Source organism: Suillus paluster (genome assembly GCF_016628075.1).
Source record: "Suillus paluster strain FC165 chromosome Unknown EDB91scaffold_12, whole genome shotgun sequence".
In the NCBI taxonomy this organism is placed as follows: domain Eukaryota; kingdom Fungi; phylum Basidiomycota; class Agaricomycetes; order Boletales; family Suillaceae; genus Suillus; species Suillus paluster.
The window spans coordinates 558,274-574,112 of NW_024537572.1; the positions used below are offsets into that span (position 1 = coordinate 558,274).

General features: G+C 48.7%; 6 protein-coding genes across 6 annotated transcripts; 3 read left to right on the forward strand and 3 right to left on the reverse strand.

Annotated features, from left to right (window-relative positions):
- Positions 1 to 842: 842 nt before the first annotated feature.
- EDB91DRAFT_1328008 (uncharacterized protein) lies at positions 843 to 3,129 on the reverse strand (the record flags this gene model as incomplete). The annotated part of the gene is made up of 7 exons (XM_041325266.1): positions 2,719 to 3,129; positions 2,216 to 2,659; positions 2,058 to 2,164; positions 1,841 to 2,008; positions 1,549 to 1,786; positions 1,190 to 1,484; positions 843 to 1,164 (listed from the first exon to the last, which is right to left on the reverse strand). Exons 1-7 carry the CDS (start codon positions 3,002 to 3,004, stop codon positions 843 to 845), a joined length of 1,860 nt encoding a protein of 619 aa, XP_041179941.1. The 5' UTR covers positions 3,005 to 3,129.
- EDB91DRAFT_1118379 (eukaryotic phosphomannomutase) lies at positions 3,130 to 4,506 on the forward strand. Its single transcript, XM_041318085.1, has 8 exons — positions 3,130 to 3,283; positions 3,336 to 3,456; positions 3,506 to 3,674; positions 3,728 to 3,790; positions 3,848 to 3,884; positions 3,935 to 4,126; positions 4,181 to 4,295; positions 4,349 to 4,506. Exons 1-7 carry the CDS (start codon positions 3,200 to 3,202, stop codon positions 4,283 to 4,285), a joined length of 771 nt encoding a protein of 256 aa, XP_041179942.1. The 5' UTR covers positions 3,130 to 3,199; the 3' UTR covers positions 4,286 to 4,295; positions 4,349 to 4,506.
- An 11-nt stretch (positions 4,507 to 4,517) lies between these two features.
- On the forward strand, positions 4,518 to 9,134 carry EDB91DRAFT_1118382 (DNA polymerase family B-domain-containing protein). Its single transcript, XM_041318086.1, has 24 exons — positions 4,518 to 4,658; positions 4,718 to 4,854; positions 4,908 to 4,979; positions 5,034 to 5,113; positions 5,162 to 5,272; positions 5,324 to 5,459; positions 5,521 to 5,633; positions 5,680 to 5,777; positions 5,832 to 5,992; positions 6,043 to 6,285; positions 6,336 to 6,601; positions 6,651 to 7,044; positions 7,104 to 7,255; positions 7,307 to 7,423; positions 7,475 to 7,598; positions 7,649 to 7,812; positions 7,864 to 7,958; positions 8,006 to 8,091; positions 8,138 to 8,197; positions 8,248 to 8,304; positions 8,353 to 8,502; positions 8,555 to 8,683; positions 8,737 to 8,873; positions 8,925 to 9,134. The coding sequence occupies exons 1-24, from the start codon at positions 4,606 to 4,608 to the stop codon at positions 9,036 to 9,038; spliced, it is 3,249 nt and encodes a 1,082-aa protein (XP_041179943.1). The 5' UTR covers positions 4,518 to 4,605; the 3' UTR covers positions 9,039 to 9,134.
- Positions 9,135 to 9,298: 164 nt separating this feature from the next.
- On the forward strand, positions 9,299 to 12,436 carry EDB91DRAFT_1236119 (condensin complex subunit 2/barren; the record flags this gene model as incomplete). The annotated part of the gene is made up of 9 exons (XM_041321409.1): positions 9,299 to 9,389; positions 9,594 to 9,991; positions 10,047 to 10,611; positions 10,659 to 11,171; positions 11,224 to 11,510; positions 11,564 to 11,687; positions 11,744 to 12,033; positions 12,082 to 12,348; positions 12,401 to 12,436. 9 exons carry the CDS (start codon positions 9,299 to 9,301, stop codon positions 12,434 to 12,436), a joined length of 2,571 nt encoding a protein of 856 aa, XP_041179944.1.
- Positions 12,437 to 12,715: 279 nt separating this feature from the next.
- Positions 12,716 to 13,429, reverse strand: EDB91DRAFT_109490 (uncharacterized protein). The gene is made up of 2 exons (XM_041316904.1): positions 13,114 to 13,429; positions 12,716 to 13,058 (listed from the first exon to the last, which is right to left on the reverse strand). The coding sequence occupies exons 1-2, from the start codon at positions 13,178 to 13,180 to the stop codon at positions 12,790 to 12,792; spliced, it is 336 nt and encodes a 111-aa protein (XP_041179945.1). The 5' UTR covers positions 13,181 to 13,429; the 3' UTR covers positions 12,716 to 12,789.
- Positions 13,430 to 15,647, reverse strand: EDB91DRAFT_1267299 (uncharacterized protein; the record flags this gene model as incomplete). Its single annotated transcript, XM_041324514.1, has 8 exons — positions 13,430 to 14,098; positions 14,165 to 14,287; positions 14,346 to 14,660; positions 14,713 to 14,823; positions 14,872 to 15,060; positions 15,116 to 15,188; positions 15,473 to 15,536; positions 15,599 to 15,647. The coding sequence occupies 8 exons, from the start codon at positions 15,645 to 15,647 to the stop codon at positions 13,928 to 13,930; spliced, it is 1,095 nt and encodes a 364-aa protein (XP_041179946.1). The 3' UTR covers positions 13,430 to 13,927.
- Positions 15,648 to 15,839: the final 192 nt, after the last annotated feature.

The following is a 15,839-nucleotide window of genomic DNA, read 5'->3' on the forward strand; positions in this document are numbered from 1 at the left end:
TTGCTGGTGACTGGAGCTAGCTTCTACTAGGCTCTACCTAATCATACCAGATCCATCTGAGTCATGAAGTGTAATATAACCACATCTACCAACACCATTGCAAAGTTCCAAAGAGGTACATCAGCAAAACCCTGATTTGGCTACAGCGCCACAGCCACACAGCATGTCACAGGTCACACAGAGTTTTTTGTAAAGGCTCTGCAGCATCACACAGGTACTGATTCTATGTAAAAATGAGTGTAATGTAGTCACAAACATATATATAACAAGATGGTATGCTAACAATTATGTTTTATTGAGAAATTGTGTAGTGTGCAACACTGTGCAGCGCTGTACATGGGGGGATCTCGCTGTGACACTGTGATTGCTGTGCAGCGCTGCACAACACTGCACATAGGGTTAGGGTTTTGCTGATGTAGGCTAACAGACTTGTAAGTCATGGGAGCCTCATCTTGCCAACCCTTATCTGCCATGAATATACCTGGTCTGGTATCTGCACATTTGTCAAAGACTACTGTAGGAATCAATTCAATTCAACTGTCACGTGTCACAGGCGGTGGTGTTGGTGTCGAAAACAGGCAGTTCACGAGCCCAAGTGTCGAAGTGTCGAATCATGTTAAGGCATCGCAGTCACATGGGGATGTCGAATTGAATTGATTCATACAGTACTTCAAGTCTTTCATGACCCTAATAGGCCATTGCAACCAATTCCAGCTAAGATAAGGACTGACACGTACTTCAGTAGTGTCACCAGACTTGACTGGGGGACACATCATGCCCATTTTCATCAAGATCATCATGACAGGTCGGAGATATAAAATTTGGGCCGGTGAAATTATCAACTATTGTCGTGGTCCAGTAAGATTTTTCAACCGTGCTTCAGCTGCTCGGGCCCTTCGCTCCCGCTCCACCTTTGCTCTCATTTCAGGAGTCAAACCTATGACACCATCAGTTGCTCCGGACGAACCTCCCAGCTTTCGGGGAGCCATAGCATCTTGAGGGCGAGGCTCGGGCTTTGCCTCTACCTGCTCGTCATCAATGTCAGACCGTTTACCTTCACGCTCTCTCTCTTTGGCCTCCCGTTCCCGCATCTTCTCTTTCAGGCCTTTCTTCCTTTGCCTTTTCTTCTCATCCTTCGCTTCTTCCTTTTCCTTGTTGAAGGTGCTCGGCACATGCGTCCGCTCCAAACCAGTCCCACCAGTCAGGGTGATCTCCTGCGCACTGCCGAAAGACGTCACGGACCCCTCTCGTACGGGCTAAATCATAGGCAGTATGACGCGAACCTGCACCTTGCGGAGGCGCGTCTGATGCGTCAGATTCATTGGCAGCTTCGTCTTCCTGACATGCGCCAGAAGACGGAACAGTGATAGTTGGATTGGCATGCAGGTCGTACAACAGCCAGCGTGTTACATCTTCTTGCGCTGATTGCGCGGCGACTTGGAGCAGGGATGCGCGCCGATCCCCTGTCCATTCCGGTATGAGCGCTGTCAACGCCTCCAAGGGAAGCGCCTTCGCGCTCCCAGAAGGATTTGAGAGATTCTGAGCGACCCTTGCTTATCATATCTAATAGTCGCGACCACTTCTCGCGGTAGGCTTCTTCTTCCTTAGTTAGTCGTTGCGGTTTTGCCTTTTCGGGCGCAGGGGCGAGGGCGGCAGAGGGCGTAGCTTTGGGCTTGGGTAGAGAAGCGATGAACGCTTCGTCCTGCGCTCGGAGGGCTTCCTCTGTAAGGTGTGACGTCTTCACTTGAGTGAGCTCTAGCAGACATCGCATGAGCTCGGATTGAGTCTAAGAGAAGAAGAAATAAGAACTATGTAAGTGACAATGGCAAAGAAAACGTACGGGTCGGCGCGTTGGAAAAGGGAATGTTCTCAGACGATCGTCTCCTTTGTTAATGACGCAGTTTTCATAGTCAAAGAAAATGCGCCTGTTAGAGACACTAGCACGTATCCAAATTCTTTCGCAGTCCTGAAGGTCCTCAGCCCAGTCTTGGAGAAGGTTACGAATATCCTAAGAGTTGTATGTTTAGCTAGAGCAAATAAAAAGGAGGCTGTCTCACATCTCGGAGAGCTTGCTCGCCATAACGGCGAAGCATGGCACCTGCACTGATGGCAGCGCCCTTGGAATTATCGTTTACCGATTGCGAACCACCCTGCTTACGGCGAGCTAGACACGATTTTTCAGTATAAAGCATAAGGCGATCATTGCGATACTTACTAGTGTAACGGTGAAATGTCTTGTGTTTGAGTATTAATGTCTCCGGCTTGGGTTTTGGTGGTTTCTTTTTCGCCTTCGCAGAGACAGGTATATCCTGGTCTTCTGCAGGCCTACCGACTTGCACGACTGCGCCTGCAAAGTGACCTCCGGCGACCATAAACATAGCCCACTTGCGTCCACCTTCCACACGTTCCTGCATGCTCTTCAGCTCCGCCAAGTACAATAGTGCAGGCGTATCTATTGGAAATAGCATTCTGTACACCCCGATTTGAGTGGATGGATGCGAATGAAACCAAGTAATCGCTGTAACCAGTGTTTGTCGCTCCTCGCTGGGTGAAGACGGTCTCGATATCCGCTTGATTTTACTGACGAGGGCCTTGACTGCATCGGAGTCATCAGAGCTCTCGTCAGATGACGCAGACCCTGAGAGGGAGTCTTCTAGTCCTAGCTTATACGAAGCGGGCTTCGTCAAAGTGACTGGTAGAGTGATTGAATGTGCTTACCGTCTACAAGCTGCGCGAAGGCTGGTTCTGTCACAGGGCTGCCGCCCCTCAAGCGGATCTTTACATTGTATCGATGCCAATCGGATCGAAAATGAGAACGTTGCTCCGTTACATCTAAAAATGTCGCCTCTAGGCAAACGTTACACCCTCTCGCGTTATCTGATACTAGAGGAGCTGGTTGCACGAGGGCCGGGACTTCGGGTGGCGGTCGACTGATTAGATTCCGGGGTGTAAGCGTCTCCAGCAATTCGGGAGGTAACGAAAAGACATGGTATCTCTGGGCCATTGATGCAAGTACTGGTGCGAGTCCTTTGATGAATCCTGAGCAGAAAAAATGGCAATATATAGGGCGAACGACGGAACCGTTGAGTTGACTGAAACAGAGTCACCGAGAAAGGCTATAATAATCGTTGACTCGGAAGTGACCGAAGGTAGTACTTGAGCTGATTGGCTATCAAAGTGCTTTTGTAACCGAACTATTATGGTGTCTACAGATTTCGTCGAACGTCCGATTAAAAAGCTTGTGCTGTTCGACGTCGATGGGACGTTGTCGCCCGCCCGTCAGGTAATCCAGCTTCCCGAGGACTACCACGCTTGATGTCGAGATCTCCCGACAGAAGGCGTCTCCAGAAATGATCCAGCTCTTGCGCGACCTCAGGAAGAAGGTTGCCATAGGCTTTGTTGGTGGATCTGATCTAGTCAAGATAACTGAACAGCTCAGTGTTGGCGATATCAATGGTACGAAGATTGTCCCCCTTCGCTGCTATGATACTCATGCGCTGCGCAGTCCTGGAGGAGTTTGACTTTGGATTTGCTGAGAATGGCCTTACTGCTTACCGGCTCGGAAAGCCACTGGAGTCACAATCCTTCATCAAAACCGTAGGTGAAAAGGACTATCAGGAGATGGTCAACTTCATCTTGCATTACATTGCTGACTTGAACATCCCCATCAAACGGTGAGTTTCTGTATACTTGGCTGTTCATCGGCCCATTCACTTACAAATTTCAGTGGAACGTTCGTGGAGTTCCGCAATGGGATGATCAATGTCAGCCCTATCGGCCGTAACGCGACGTAGGTTCTCTTACGTGCTATTCCATAAACCTCCTTTAACCCCGCTGGGCTCCGCAGTATCCAGGAGCGCAACGATTTCGAGGCTTATGACAAGGTAATAACATGAGAGAACCCTTGATTATCGTGCTCACTGATTCTCTGCAGCAACACCACGTCAGGGCGGACTTTGTGGAAGTCATGCGGGAGAAATTCAAGCATCTAAACCTAACATTCTCTATCGGAGGCCAGATATCGTTTGATGTCTTTCCACACGGGTGGGACAAGACTTACTGCCTTAGACATGTTGAGAAAGATGACTTTGAAGAAATCCACTTTTTCGGAGACAAGACGAACAAGGTAACAGTCGAGTTTCTTGCGCAAAATTCTGTCCGCTTGACAATTTATACAAAGGGAGGCAATGACTACGAGATTTTCAGCGATTCCCGTACTGTCGGGCACACTGTCAAGAATCCTGCAGATACAATGAGAATCTGCACAGAGCTCTTCCTGTCATAGAGCGCTCGCTGTAAGTTCGAATGTTACAAAGATGTAGAAACTAAAGGCCCACGGCGTGCGTAGAAATGGGGTTACAATTATACCAAATGACTCTCTGTTACTGTACATAGAGCAGCTTCTACATTGCATGTTAATGGACTTATGGACTCATTCCTAGAAGTGATCACGACAAATCGTGTACATAAGCGAACAAATACGACCATACGTGTTTCTATTCAAAACGCGTCCTTGTGTTGTCCACTAGTCACCAGATTTTCTGTTACTCGGCACGCTCACGACACGTTGTTGTGTGTTGTACTCTCATCTTCTGAGACGCGACGATGGTTGGCTCGATGATTTCTACACGGCAAAATCAGCCAGTGGCGCGCACGCGGTGAGGATCAGAGCGTGTCACACTGCAAACGTCCTTACTCAGATGCTATGTTTTGACAGCACCAAGCCGGATGTAAGCTCGGAGCCTGCTGCGAAAAGGCGCAAACTAGGCCCATCCAACTCCCAGAAAACGCAGGATTCGTCTTTTGCAGACGTATTGGAACAACTCAGCCAGGACGGAGCGCGTGCCGGTGTCGGTGTGTGGCATGGCGAGCTCTTCAGAAAGTTGAATCATTGACGATTTGAGTAGCTGCGGAGGGTGGCGCTGATAGCTGGGCCCGTCCGAGCCTTCCCCCCATAAATGAGAAGCGGGATAGTGTCGGTATGTACATACGTCGCCTATCGCTCATCAAACTTATGGTGCGACTCCTTGCAGTATTTCAACAGATTGATGTCGACGAGACAACGGACTACAGCAATGGGTCTATTGTACTGAGGTTGTTTGGGGTGACCGAGGTACCTCCTTTTTACTCACCGTCACACAGCTCTCAAATCATCTTGTAGGACGGAAACAGCGTCCTTGCATATGTCACTGGTTTCCTTCCGTACTTCTATGTCGCTGTCCCTCGCGGCTTTGATGAATCAGACATTGACGCGTTTGCGGACCAGTTGAACGTGTGTATCATGGTGGCGCATGAGGTATATCATGGCTGAACTTGCCTACAGAAACAGGCTCAAGGCAGCTTCGTGAGGCAAATAGAGATTGTCAAGCGACGCAGCCTTTGGGGATACCGTGGAGATGACTGGATCCCTTTCATGAAAATTACAATATCTGAACCGAGAAATCTCCCAAAAATTCGAGATGAGTGTCTTCGTTCTGCACCGACGGTTCCTGCACGTACTTATGATTCTTTGATCAACACGCTTGTTCGAGAGGGGCGAATGCGGATTTCGAGACTTTTTCCCCACCGGACAACCTTGCTCAACGTTCGAGAGTAACATTGTATACACCCTGCGTTTCATGATCGATACCAAGGTACGAATGCGCGGGTCGCAAGAACTCAGAAATGACATTTTTGCAGGTTGTAGGCATGAACTGGATTGAGATTCCCGCTGGGAAATACAAACTTGTGCCCGAGAAAGACAAGAAGTCAACATGTCAGATCGAACTTAAAGTCAGGTAATTTTTGCTCCGTTATTCTCATCAGTCTAGATGTTTGAAATTTTGAACTAGGTGGGATTCCTTCATCTCGCATCCACCGGAAGACAACTGGCAGAAATTTGCGCCTCTCCGTGTACTGAGTTTCGATATCGAGTGTGCTGGACGCAAAGGCATCTTTCCTGAGGCACAGGTTGATCCGGTCATCCAGATAGCTAACATGGTCACGAGGCAAGGTATGAGGTCTACAGTCTTTATGTGTGTCGGCTCATTGCAGTCTTTTAAGGCGAGACCAAGCCGTTCATCCGCAATATCTTCACTTTGAATACGTGTTCACACATAGTCGGCTCACAAGTTATGTCGTTTGACGACGAAGCAGAGATGTTGCAGGCCTGGCGAGACTTTATTGAAGAGGTTGACCCGGATCTTGTCATCGGGTACAACATCGCAAACTTCGATTTTCCCTATCTCATGGAACGAGCAAAGCATCTCAAGGCAACTAAGTTTCCTTTTCTTGGTCGCGTGAAGGGTGCGCGCCTCTGCTCGCTGTGATGGGACGCGACTTATTCTGTCTTGAAGGTTCCAAAACTCAGACGAAGGAAACGCACTTCTCGTCAAAGGCGTACGGTCAGCGCGACTCTAAAGACACGGAATTAGAAGGGCGGCTACAACTTGACGTCCTGCAGTTCATGCAGCGTGAGCACAAGCTACGTAGCTATACTCTCAACTCTGTTTGTGCACAATTCCTCGGTGAGCAAAAGGAGGATGTGCACCACTCCGTCATCACGGAGTTGCAGAACGGTACTCCAGAGTCCAGACGTCGGCTGGCCGTTTACTGTTTGAAGGTGATGAGGATTTTTTGTGTCGTCTGTGTCGTTCTCACAGTCGCTATAGGATGCATATCTTCCTCAGAGACTGATGGACAAACTGATGTGCTTCGTCAACTACACCGAGATGGCGCGTGTCACAGGCGTTCCGTTCAACTACCTTCTTTCCCGTGGTCAGTCCATTAAGGTGCTCTCTCAGCTATTTCGCAAGGCCAACGAGGAGGGCTATGTCATTCCTGTTCATAAGGGTGAGGGCTCAGATGAGCAATACGAAGGTGCCACTGTCATCGAGCCGAAGAAAGGCTACTACGACACACCGATTGCAACTCTTGATTTTAGCTCCTTGTACCCGTCTATCATGATGGCGCATAACTTGTGCTATACGACGCTCCTCGAAAAGAGTACCATTGACCGCTTGCAGCTTGTCAAGGACGTAGATTATATTCAGACCCCCAATAATGGTTCGTTAGAGTTGTTGGGTATGAAACTTGAAGACCAACCGGCTAATCCTTTTGACTAGATTTCTTCGCTACCACAGCAAAACGAAAGGGTCTACTACCTACTGTTCTGGAAGATTTGATCTCTGCTCGTAAGCGAGCGAAGGCAGATCTCAAGAAGGAGACGGATCCATCCAAGCGTGCTGTTCTGGACGGTCGTCAGCTTGCCTTGAAGGTGCCGTGGATATATCTAGTCCAGTAGCCCTCTGATCTCATTTACTTGCAGATCAGCGCCAACTCTGTTTATGGATTCACTGGTGCTACGATTGGAAAGTTGCCCTGCCTTCCTATTTCCTCCAGTGTGACGGCATATGGGCGTCAGATGATTGAGACGACTAAACAGGCAAGTTGTAGTCCGTTCGCTAACGAACATCCACTTATTGACCCTTCGTAGGAGGTCGAAGCAGAATTCTCCATCAATAATGGTCACACTCATAATGCCGAAGTAATTTATGGTGACACTGACTCTGTCATGGTCAAGTTTGGGCCGGCGGAACTGGAACAAGTCATGACTCTCGGTTAGTACCAAGAGCGATCCGAGCTGCATCTGATTCGAACTATTCCACAGGAGCGGAGGCGGCAGATTTTGTGACGACAAAATTCGTCAGACCTATCAAGCTTGAGTTCGAGAAAGTTTACTACCCGTATCTTCTCATCAGCAAGAAGCGGTACGCCGGACTTTACTGGACAAAGCCAGACAAATGGGACAAGATGGACTCTAAGGGGATCGAGGTTTGTCTTTATCTGTAGTGGTTACCATGCATATTGAATCACGGGATCCAGACGGTCCGAAGAGATAATTGTCGGCTAGTATCGACGGTCATCGAGACTTGCCTGCATAAGATGTTGATCGATCGCGATGTCAAGGGAGCTGAGGAGTACGTCCACGTCATTTGTCTTTTGGTTACCTCCTCAACTTTCCCAGGTACACGAAGCGCATCATATCGGATCTTCTGCAGAACAAGGTCGACATGTCCCAGCTCGTGATTACAAAAGCTCTGGCAAAAGCAGGTATGTAAGTCTTGAACGAGAAATGGGCGTGTGCTAACGTCTGCAGATTATGCTGCGAAGCAAGCGCATGTGGAGTTGGCGGAGCGCATGCGGCAACGTGACGCAGGTTTGTGACTGATATGGTTTTCTGAGATATTTCTTGATATCCATGGTCAGGTTCTGCACCGGCCTTGGGTGACCGTGTCGCCTACGTGATTGTAAAGGGTATCAAAGGTCGGATTCTGCGCTGAGTATTATACTTCCATGCTGACTTGGGAATAGGTGCTGCTGCGTACGAAAAATCTGAGGATCCCCTTTATGTATTGGAGAACAACATTCCCATCGACACCAAATACTACCTTGAAAACCAGCTTTCAAATCCTCTCATGAGAATTTTTGAACCTATCCTGGGCGAGAAGGCAGCGTCGTTGTGTAAGTCGTTTCAGTGGTTGCATGGATGTCGTCTTTTTGATGTCTTCGACAGTGTCTGGCGCGCACACCAGGACAATCCAAATTGCAACGCCAACGGTTGGTGGTCTGATGAAGTTCGCAGTGAAGACGGTGACATGTCTCGGATGCAAAACACCATTGCGATCCAATAACAGCGTGAAGAGTGAGTTGCAAAAGACAAGTTTCTGATCCTGTCTCACTGATGCTTTGCTGGAGACGGTGCCGTATGCAATAACTGTCGACCAAAGATGGGGGAGCTATATCAAAAGCAGGTCATGAGTGCGTCAGAACTGCAAGTACGGTTCTCGCGATTGTGGACGCAATGTCAACGTTGTCAGGGGTCTTTGCATCAAGTGAGGCTATAATTGCTGTTACTTCAACTGTCATTAACATTGCGGTGACAGGATGTGCTATGTTCCAGCAAGGACTGCCCCATCTTCTACATGCGGAAGAAGGCGCAAAAGGACGTAGAAGATGCGAACACTGTCCTCGAGCGGTTTGATGGAGATCTGTGGTAGTGAACGTTGTATCGTTATGTTTTCATTTCGCTTGGTTGTTCAGCACACTCTTGTATAATTAATACTTGATTAATACCATAGCAAGCAATATTTCCCTCAAGACGAGACGAGTGTGGCCAAGCCCGAGCATCTAAGTGGCCTTTGCAGGCACGGGGTTAAAGGTGATGGGATTGTACTAAGTACTAGCATCGAGGCGACATCGATCGCAGAGGGTGCACGATAAGACAGCCTAGGTAGCTATGCTATTTTGATATCTCGAAATGGTCGCGTCCTCACATATTAGCAGCATATCCTACGACGAGATAAGTACGATTCATAATGGAACCTCGAATATATTAGCCTTGTATTTATGTAAGCACTGTGATGTGTGACTCTGTGACAAGACGCGTTTGCGCGTGTGTCACGTGCTTTCAGAATGAACTGATCACCTTTTGTTGAACACCACCAACGCCGGTAACCAAACGTTTAACAGCGAGCTCATTGTCAAGACAGCATCGAGGGCGGACGATATATCATTCAACAGAAAATGAATTCCTAGACATGCCAGGATTGCAGATACAGAGAATTATGGCTCGGACTCAGGTGGTGACACCGAGCCAGATACACCAAGACCGACACTCCGGCAGAGCAGCAAGAAACGGATCAGCGATATATATGGCGGCGAGAATGATGTACACTCTGAATCTGGACGCGCTCCACTAAGGGCGGTTAACATTAATGACGACGCTGCCGAGAAGCGCAGGCGGAGGAAGAGCAATAAGCTGGCTGTCATAGAGAACGCGGAAGCGGGGCCGTCGACGGAGCGTCAAGATCAGGCAGAATCTTCCAAGGCTGCACAAGCAAAGCAGAAGCAGCAGCAGCTCAACTCTGTGGCCCCTCCTCCTGTCATTAACGTACCCCTAGACGTCATGAGCTCCAACTTTGAGGAATGGATGAAAATGGCGACGGACAATGTGCGTTTCATTAGTGTGGAATCTGGATCTTGCTGCTCATCATAGTCATCACCAGAAAATCAACGCTGCGAACTCATGGAACTTCGCGCTGATCGATTACTTCCACGACATGTCGCTGCTCCGAAATAACATCGATAATTCCATCAACTTCCAGCGCGCTTCGTGTACGCTTGATGGCTGCGTTAAAATTTGGACTAGTCGCGTCGACTCCGTGGGCACGGAAACAGGCAAACTGCTCAGCAACCTTGCCAACGAAGGCATGGTCGGCGCAGATGATGATGGAGCCTTGTCCGACAATCCTGATAGTCAAGACCCGACGCAGGTGAAGAAAAAGAAGAAAGCGCACCGACCCGACTCGACACTTGCTAAGGATGCCTCACAGCTTCGGAGCAAGAAGCTGGATCTCGAGTTCCGCGTTGACCCCCTCTTCCGTAAAACTTGCGCAGATTTCGACGAGGGTGGCGCCCAGGGTTTGCTCATGAATCACCTCAGTTTGGGGGTTGGAAGTGATGGTGGCATGCGCGTCGTCTTTGACGCGAGTGATTCCATGGGCCGAGTGGCAGATGATGAGGAAGATGAGGAGGAGCCGGAAGAAGATGTGGACCTCAGTCACCTACGAAGTATGTTGAAAGTTCTTTTGGGTGAAACATACTCACTATCATACTAGGCCAATTTTTGCCTGACATGGAGATTCTCGAGGATAAGGCGATCTCTCATTCACTAGCCGCCTTCTCGTTTGCCAAAGACAGTAACCGCACGTTTGACGACTCTCTTTACCGTGACGATACAGTCGATAATGATGACGACGCCAACGATCCGGGTTTCGGAGACTATGGCGCGAATGACGCACCCGTGGACATGGACGGTGAAGGCCAGGACTTCTTTAAGGGAGACCAAGCTGTCGACGACGATTATGATGGTGGGGATGCTTTTGGTGGAGCTGACTATGGGGGTGGCGAGAATGGATCGGTCGGCGCAGAAAGTGATCAACGACATGAGGGACGTCCAGGAGGCGCATTTCTTCCTTTCGACCCACGACGCGCGCCCAATGACCCAGATCGTGTGATGGGCGTCACAGACGCAGATGGGGAAAACGCAATCATGGGTTACTTTGATCAGAACTTCATGAAAAACTGGGCAGGTCCTGAACACTGGAAGCTGAGAAAAGTGGTTCGGAAACGTGAGTTCTTCAGGTCATTCATATAACCTGTACTGATGAAGTTGCGCTACAGCGGAGGCTGACGCTCCCAAAGCCCGGCGAGAGAAGAAGGAAGCATTTAAGATCGACTTCCTCACGCCCGCTGAGAAAGACATCAAGACGATCGCAAATGAGATGTTTGCAAAAGTCACGCGGGGGGTTGGTATCACTTTGCCCAGCTACGGAGGTTCAAAGACTGGCAAGAAGGGTCGGGGCAGCCGTAAAGCAAAGGAGGAGAAGCGTGATGAACATACTCTTCCTGATGACATGCACTTCTCGAGCAGGCAACTTGTTACCCTTTTCCTGAAGCCCAAATTCTCCGTACGTGCAATCATTTTCATGAGAGACATGGATTGACGTCTGTGCACCTTCAGTTAAAGATGCGTGGTCAACGTGTTAGGTTCAATGAGAACGGCGATGGGGAGGTTGACGAGCAGTTTTGGGCACAGGCCGCAGCGAACCAAGCTGCAGATCGTGCTGCAGCTGAAAATGATGAAAGTGAGAACGTTGTATCTCCAGGTTTTATATTTTTTAAGCTCATGTTGCTCCGCAAGACGGTGATGGGCCCAATATACCCTTCAATACTCAGTTCTTCGACAATGACTATGATGATGGTCCGGGCTTTGATGATGGTTTTGATGGCGATGGTGCAGCACTGGAGGATGCTGGAGAGCAAGACCTCTTGGCTGCCACTCAAGGTCAAACGCGGCGGGTCCGACCAGAATTCGTCAACTATGCCAAGCGTGCCAAACGGGTGGACGTGAGGAAGCTGAAAGAAAACATCTGGAAAGGCTTGGACATTAAGGTCGGGCAACCGAAGGATGAGGGAGAAGACGACGAGATGGTTTGTCTCTTTTTAATCGCCCCGCATTTCCTGCTCACCTGCCCGTAGGATGTTGATGACGAGCCTCTCACTAACCCTACAGAACATAGAGTTTTTAGTTCAGTGATATCCGGTCTGCAGAAATCGTATCCAAAAGAGAAGATGGAAGAGATCAGCACGAGCTTTTGTTTCATATGTCTATTGCACCTTGCTAATGAGCAGGGACTGAAGCTACAGACTTCTCCCGACTACCGGCTAGATGAAGAGGTTGAAGCTGAGACTGAAGCCGCGGACTCCCAAGACAGAGATAGAGTGGGAGATATATGGAGTTTGAAGGTGCGCCCACTGCTTTCTTCACTGGCTTATCGCTGAGCCTTTGCGCCCATAGGTGTTTAGGGACCCAGATGCCACCCCCGCTGCTTAGCTGCAGATCAATGCAGTTGTTTCTCTGCCAGCGGTCGACTTATCGATATTTTTATTTCCGTATGCTACTACACCATTTCTGTATTGTTCTTGCTTTCTATTCATTCCACTATCGATATCGGGTTGAGTATAAGTATAATAATATGTTGTATTCCGCGGAACGGACGAGATGCGACGCGTTAAAATTCTACCAAGATACAACTTAGGGACTAAGGCTACAGTGTGAGGTGGTATCTAGTACAGCTACATTCCAGGGGGAAAATGATAGAGTTAAAAATACAAGCAATTTCGTCTGGTCTTCCCTGGCTCATGGTGTACGAAACACATTGACGTCTTTCGTAGGGGGGACCATATTTAGTGCAACCTGGCCTTCCAGGCACGCCACAAGTTCTCCTGCTTCTTCTGATGCTTGGCTTTGAGCTTGAGATACTCCTGATATGCCTGTGCAGGCAATTCAATCATGTCCGTAGTGGCGGTGCGGAACGGAAAGACGGTAAGAAGGTCTGAGGGGGCGATGCGTGCCTGAGGAACGGACGAAGCCAGAAAAAGGTGGTCGCCAAATGGCGTATAAGTGTATACATCCAGCCATCGATCGCGACGATTGTGAGAGCATTCTGAGGCAGCTACATAGGCAATTTCTAAGGAACTGGTTCTTGAGCAGTTTCGGTGAGTACGTACCTTGTACAAGTTGTATGATCATAACTTGGTGCTGTACGACAGCGATGGCAACTGTTCCGCGACTCATGATCAATAGGGAGTGATAAAGTATATGGATATTGAAACGAAGGCAAGTGATACAGGAGAGTCAAAAGGAACGAGAGATGGCTCTGGTAGTAGACAGAGGCTCGACAATGGGCCGGGAGACTTTGGGACGCTTTGGATATGGCAGTAGCATCAGAAATATCCCTGGCTTATATGAGTGTTTCCGTCTCGCAGAACGATAGTTTGTCAATATTCATGGCCATTGTCGTACATACAACAATCGATTCCCTGTTAAGCAAAGAATAAGAAACGTCCAACCTTGTCCAACGCATCCGTTGACCACCGTGCCATCTGAAGGTACAGCACACGTGGCGGACAATAAGCTAATGACCAAAAAGGTGTCCCTGCAAAGTTAAGTACAAGAACGTAAAAGAATGCTGAGGTGTGATAGCAAGGGATTTTATTGTACATGTTGGACATGCTACTATTTTGGCTAAAGCTTCTTGTAGCCGAACAGATTGTACAATTTGTAGGGTAAGAATTTATCGGATAGTTACGAAAATAAGATGACAGAAAGCATGATAACACGTTGACTTATGAAGGAAGTTTGGGAACGAGAAAATGACGCAAGGAAATCTGCCACAGACCGTCACAAACGGCAACGAGGCATGAGATTTGAAGAGATAAGAGATGGAAAGATTCGGCAGCCGGAGTCTCGAGGGAAAATTAACTCCAGCAGCCTGAGAAATTAGGTTGCCCACTACGCAAAATGGGGCTAACCTGAAGATCATTAAGCTCTACTCGATGATGCACCCCGTATCTGAAGTCGCAACTGAGGCTGCCAACTTCCTTGGGACACATGATGAAGACTGACAAGGATGAGATCTTCAACATTTATGTGACGGGGACCAACCATCCACACGGGGTCAGAGTCAGATTCCATGCGGCGAGTTGCCATTTTCTGTAAAAATCACCAAAGGAAATGATTGGCATTTGCGGACAGAGAGAACGAAGAAACACGCGTTACTTTAACGAATCTGCGGATGCAGGTTGCAAGGTTCTTTGCAAGTCTTGCTTTGGTGATGGGGCCTGGTGTCTTGCGATAGTCCCTGGTAGCGAGCTGACAACTCCAGGAAGGATAGCCAGGCCACTATTATTCAAGCTCATGATCAGTCCATAACACCTAGGTCACAAGGTTCTCGGCTGACCTCTATTCTCACCGAGATAGATCGGCCACCGCCTTCAAGCACCAGGTCGTCCTTATCGATAAGACGTCTCGAACTTGTCGTTAAAATCTCTTTCAGGGCTATACCCAACTCAAAGGGCTTGTCCGCGTAGAACAAGATAGGCGGGGATAAGTTTGCCGTGTATACGTACTTCTCTCGATCTGTTTCTCCTCGCGGCTGATATAGAGCTTGAGGAACGAAAGTAGCAGTTCCAGCTGCGACGATGGCAAGCTGGAGAACCCTCTTCCATGCGTCATCGGGTTTCTCGAGGTTCAAGTCACTGCTAGCCCCGGTATCCTCGTGGAATCCGGGTAAGAGCTCACAGAATCACACATGACACAAAACTCACTCGGCCTTCTAGAGGAAGAGACTGGCCCATCTCGCCGAGATAGTTCCCAGAGTCTGCGCATGCACTATCCGGGGAGCCAGAAGGAGGCGGCGTTTGCTCAGCTTGGAACGGCTAAAAAAATTGGGTTATAACCGAGTCGCCAACAAACGAAGCACTCACCATCTCTATCAACCGCATACCTGTATTGGAGTTTGTAAATGAATCCATCCGCTGCTCTTCGACATCCCACATTGCTAGTGTGATCTGATTGTCGATAGTGCTAATGAAGGTCGACGAGATATCCCAAGCGAGTGGGGGTTCCGATGGAGGCCCTAGCGATAGTTCCAGGAATCCTGCAGAGTATGATGACTTCGAGGATGAGGAGTTTGAAATTCTGATATTTCAAGAAAGAGTGGTAACTGACATTATCAGGCAGCGCACGAGCAGTCGGATCGTCCATCGAAGCCCCCCACATCATTGTGCTGCTGTTCAATAATCTGGATTCTTTGGGCATAGAGAGGTTGTTAAAAGACAAGGTAGAGATGTCGTTGAAGGACATAAATGATAGATACTGTACGTCTGGCATTCACTCCTGCAGTCCTTTATGAACCTCATCGGTGGACTTATATGCCGAAAATGAGGTATGCCAAATCCGGCTTTGAAAATCACTACACCGATAGATCACATAGTTGCTCTCCTTGGAAGGCCGTCAAGGACAAGTTGCTGTATTTCCACAGCTTGTGGTGTGCCGGATGCGCCGTCAGCCCGATGTCATACATACCTTTGAGACCGCAGTTGATAGCTGGCCAGCGCAGCTATTCCAGGATCTGCCTGGGGAGATGACTCTAGATAACAGTTAGCTCCGAGTCAATTCGTGAAACACGCAAAGTACAACTTTCTCACTTACGAGCATAATTTACGAGAGCATTGATGTCAGTAGGCTTGCTTTGACCCATCGGAGGGAACTCTTCGCTGGATCCCCAGTCTTATTCTATGATCCCTCGGGTCGCTGAACAAGATGTCACCAGAAAATTGAAGAATAAGTTCCCTGCATACGTGGCAAAAGATAAAGGAGAGCCTCAGGAAGATGACAGTTGGCAAGGCAGTGTCCCATAGTCGTTCCAAGTGTCACTGGAATAGGGTCGACG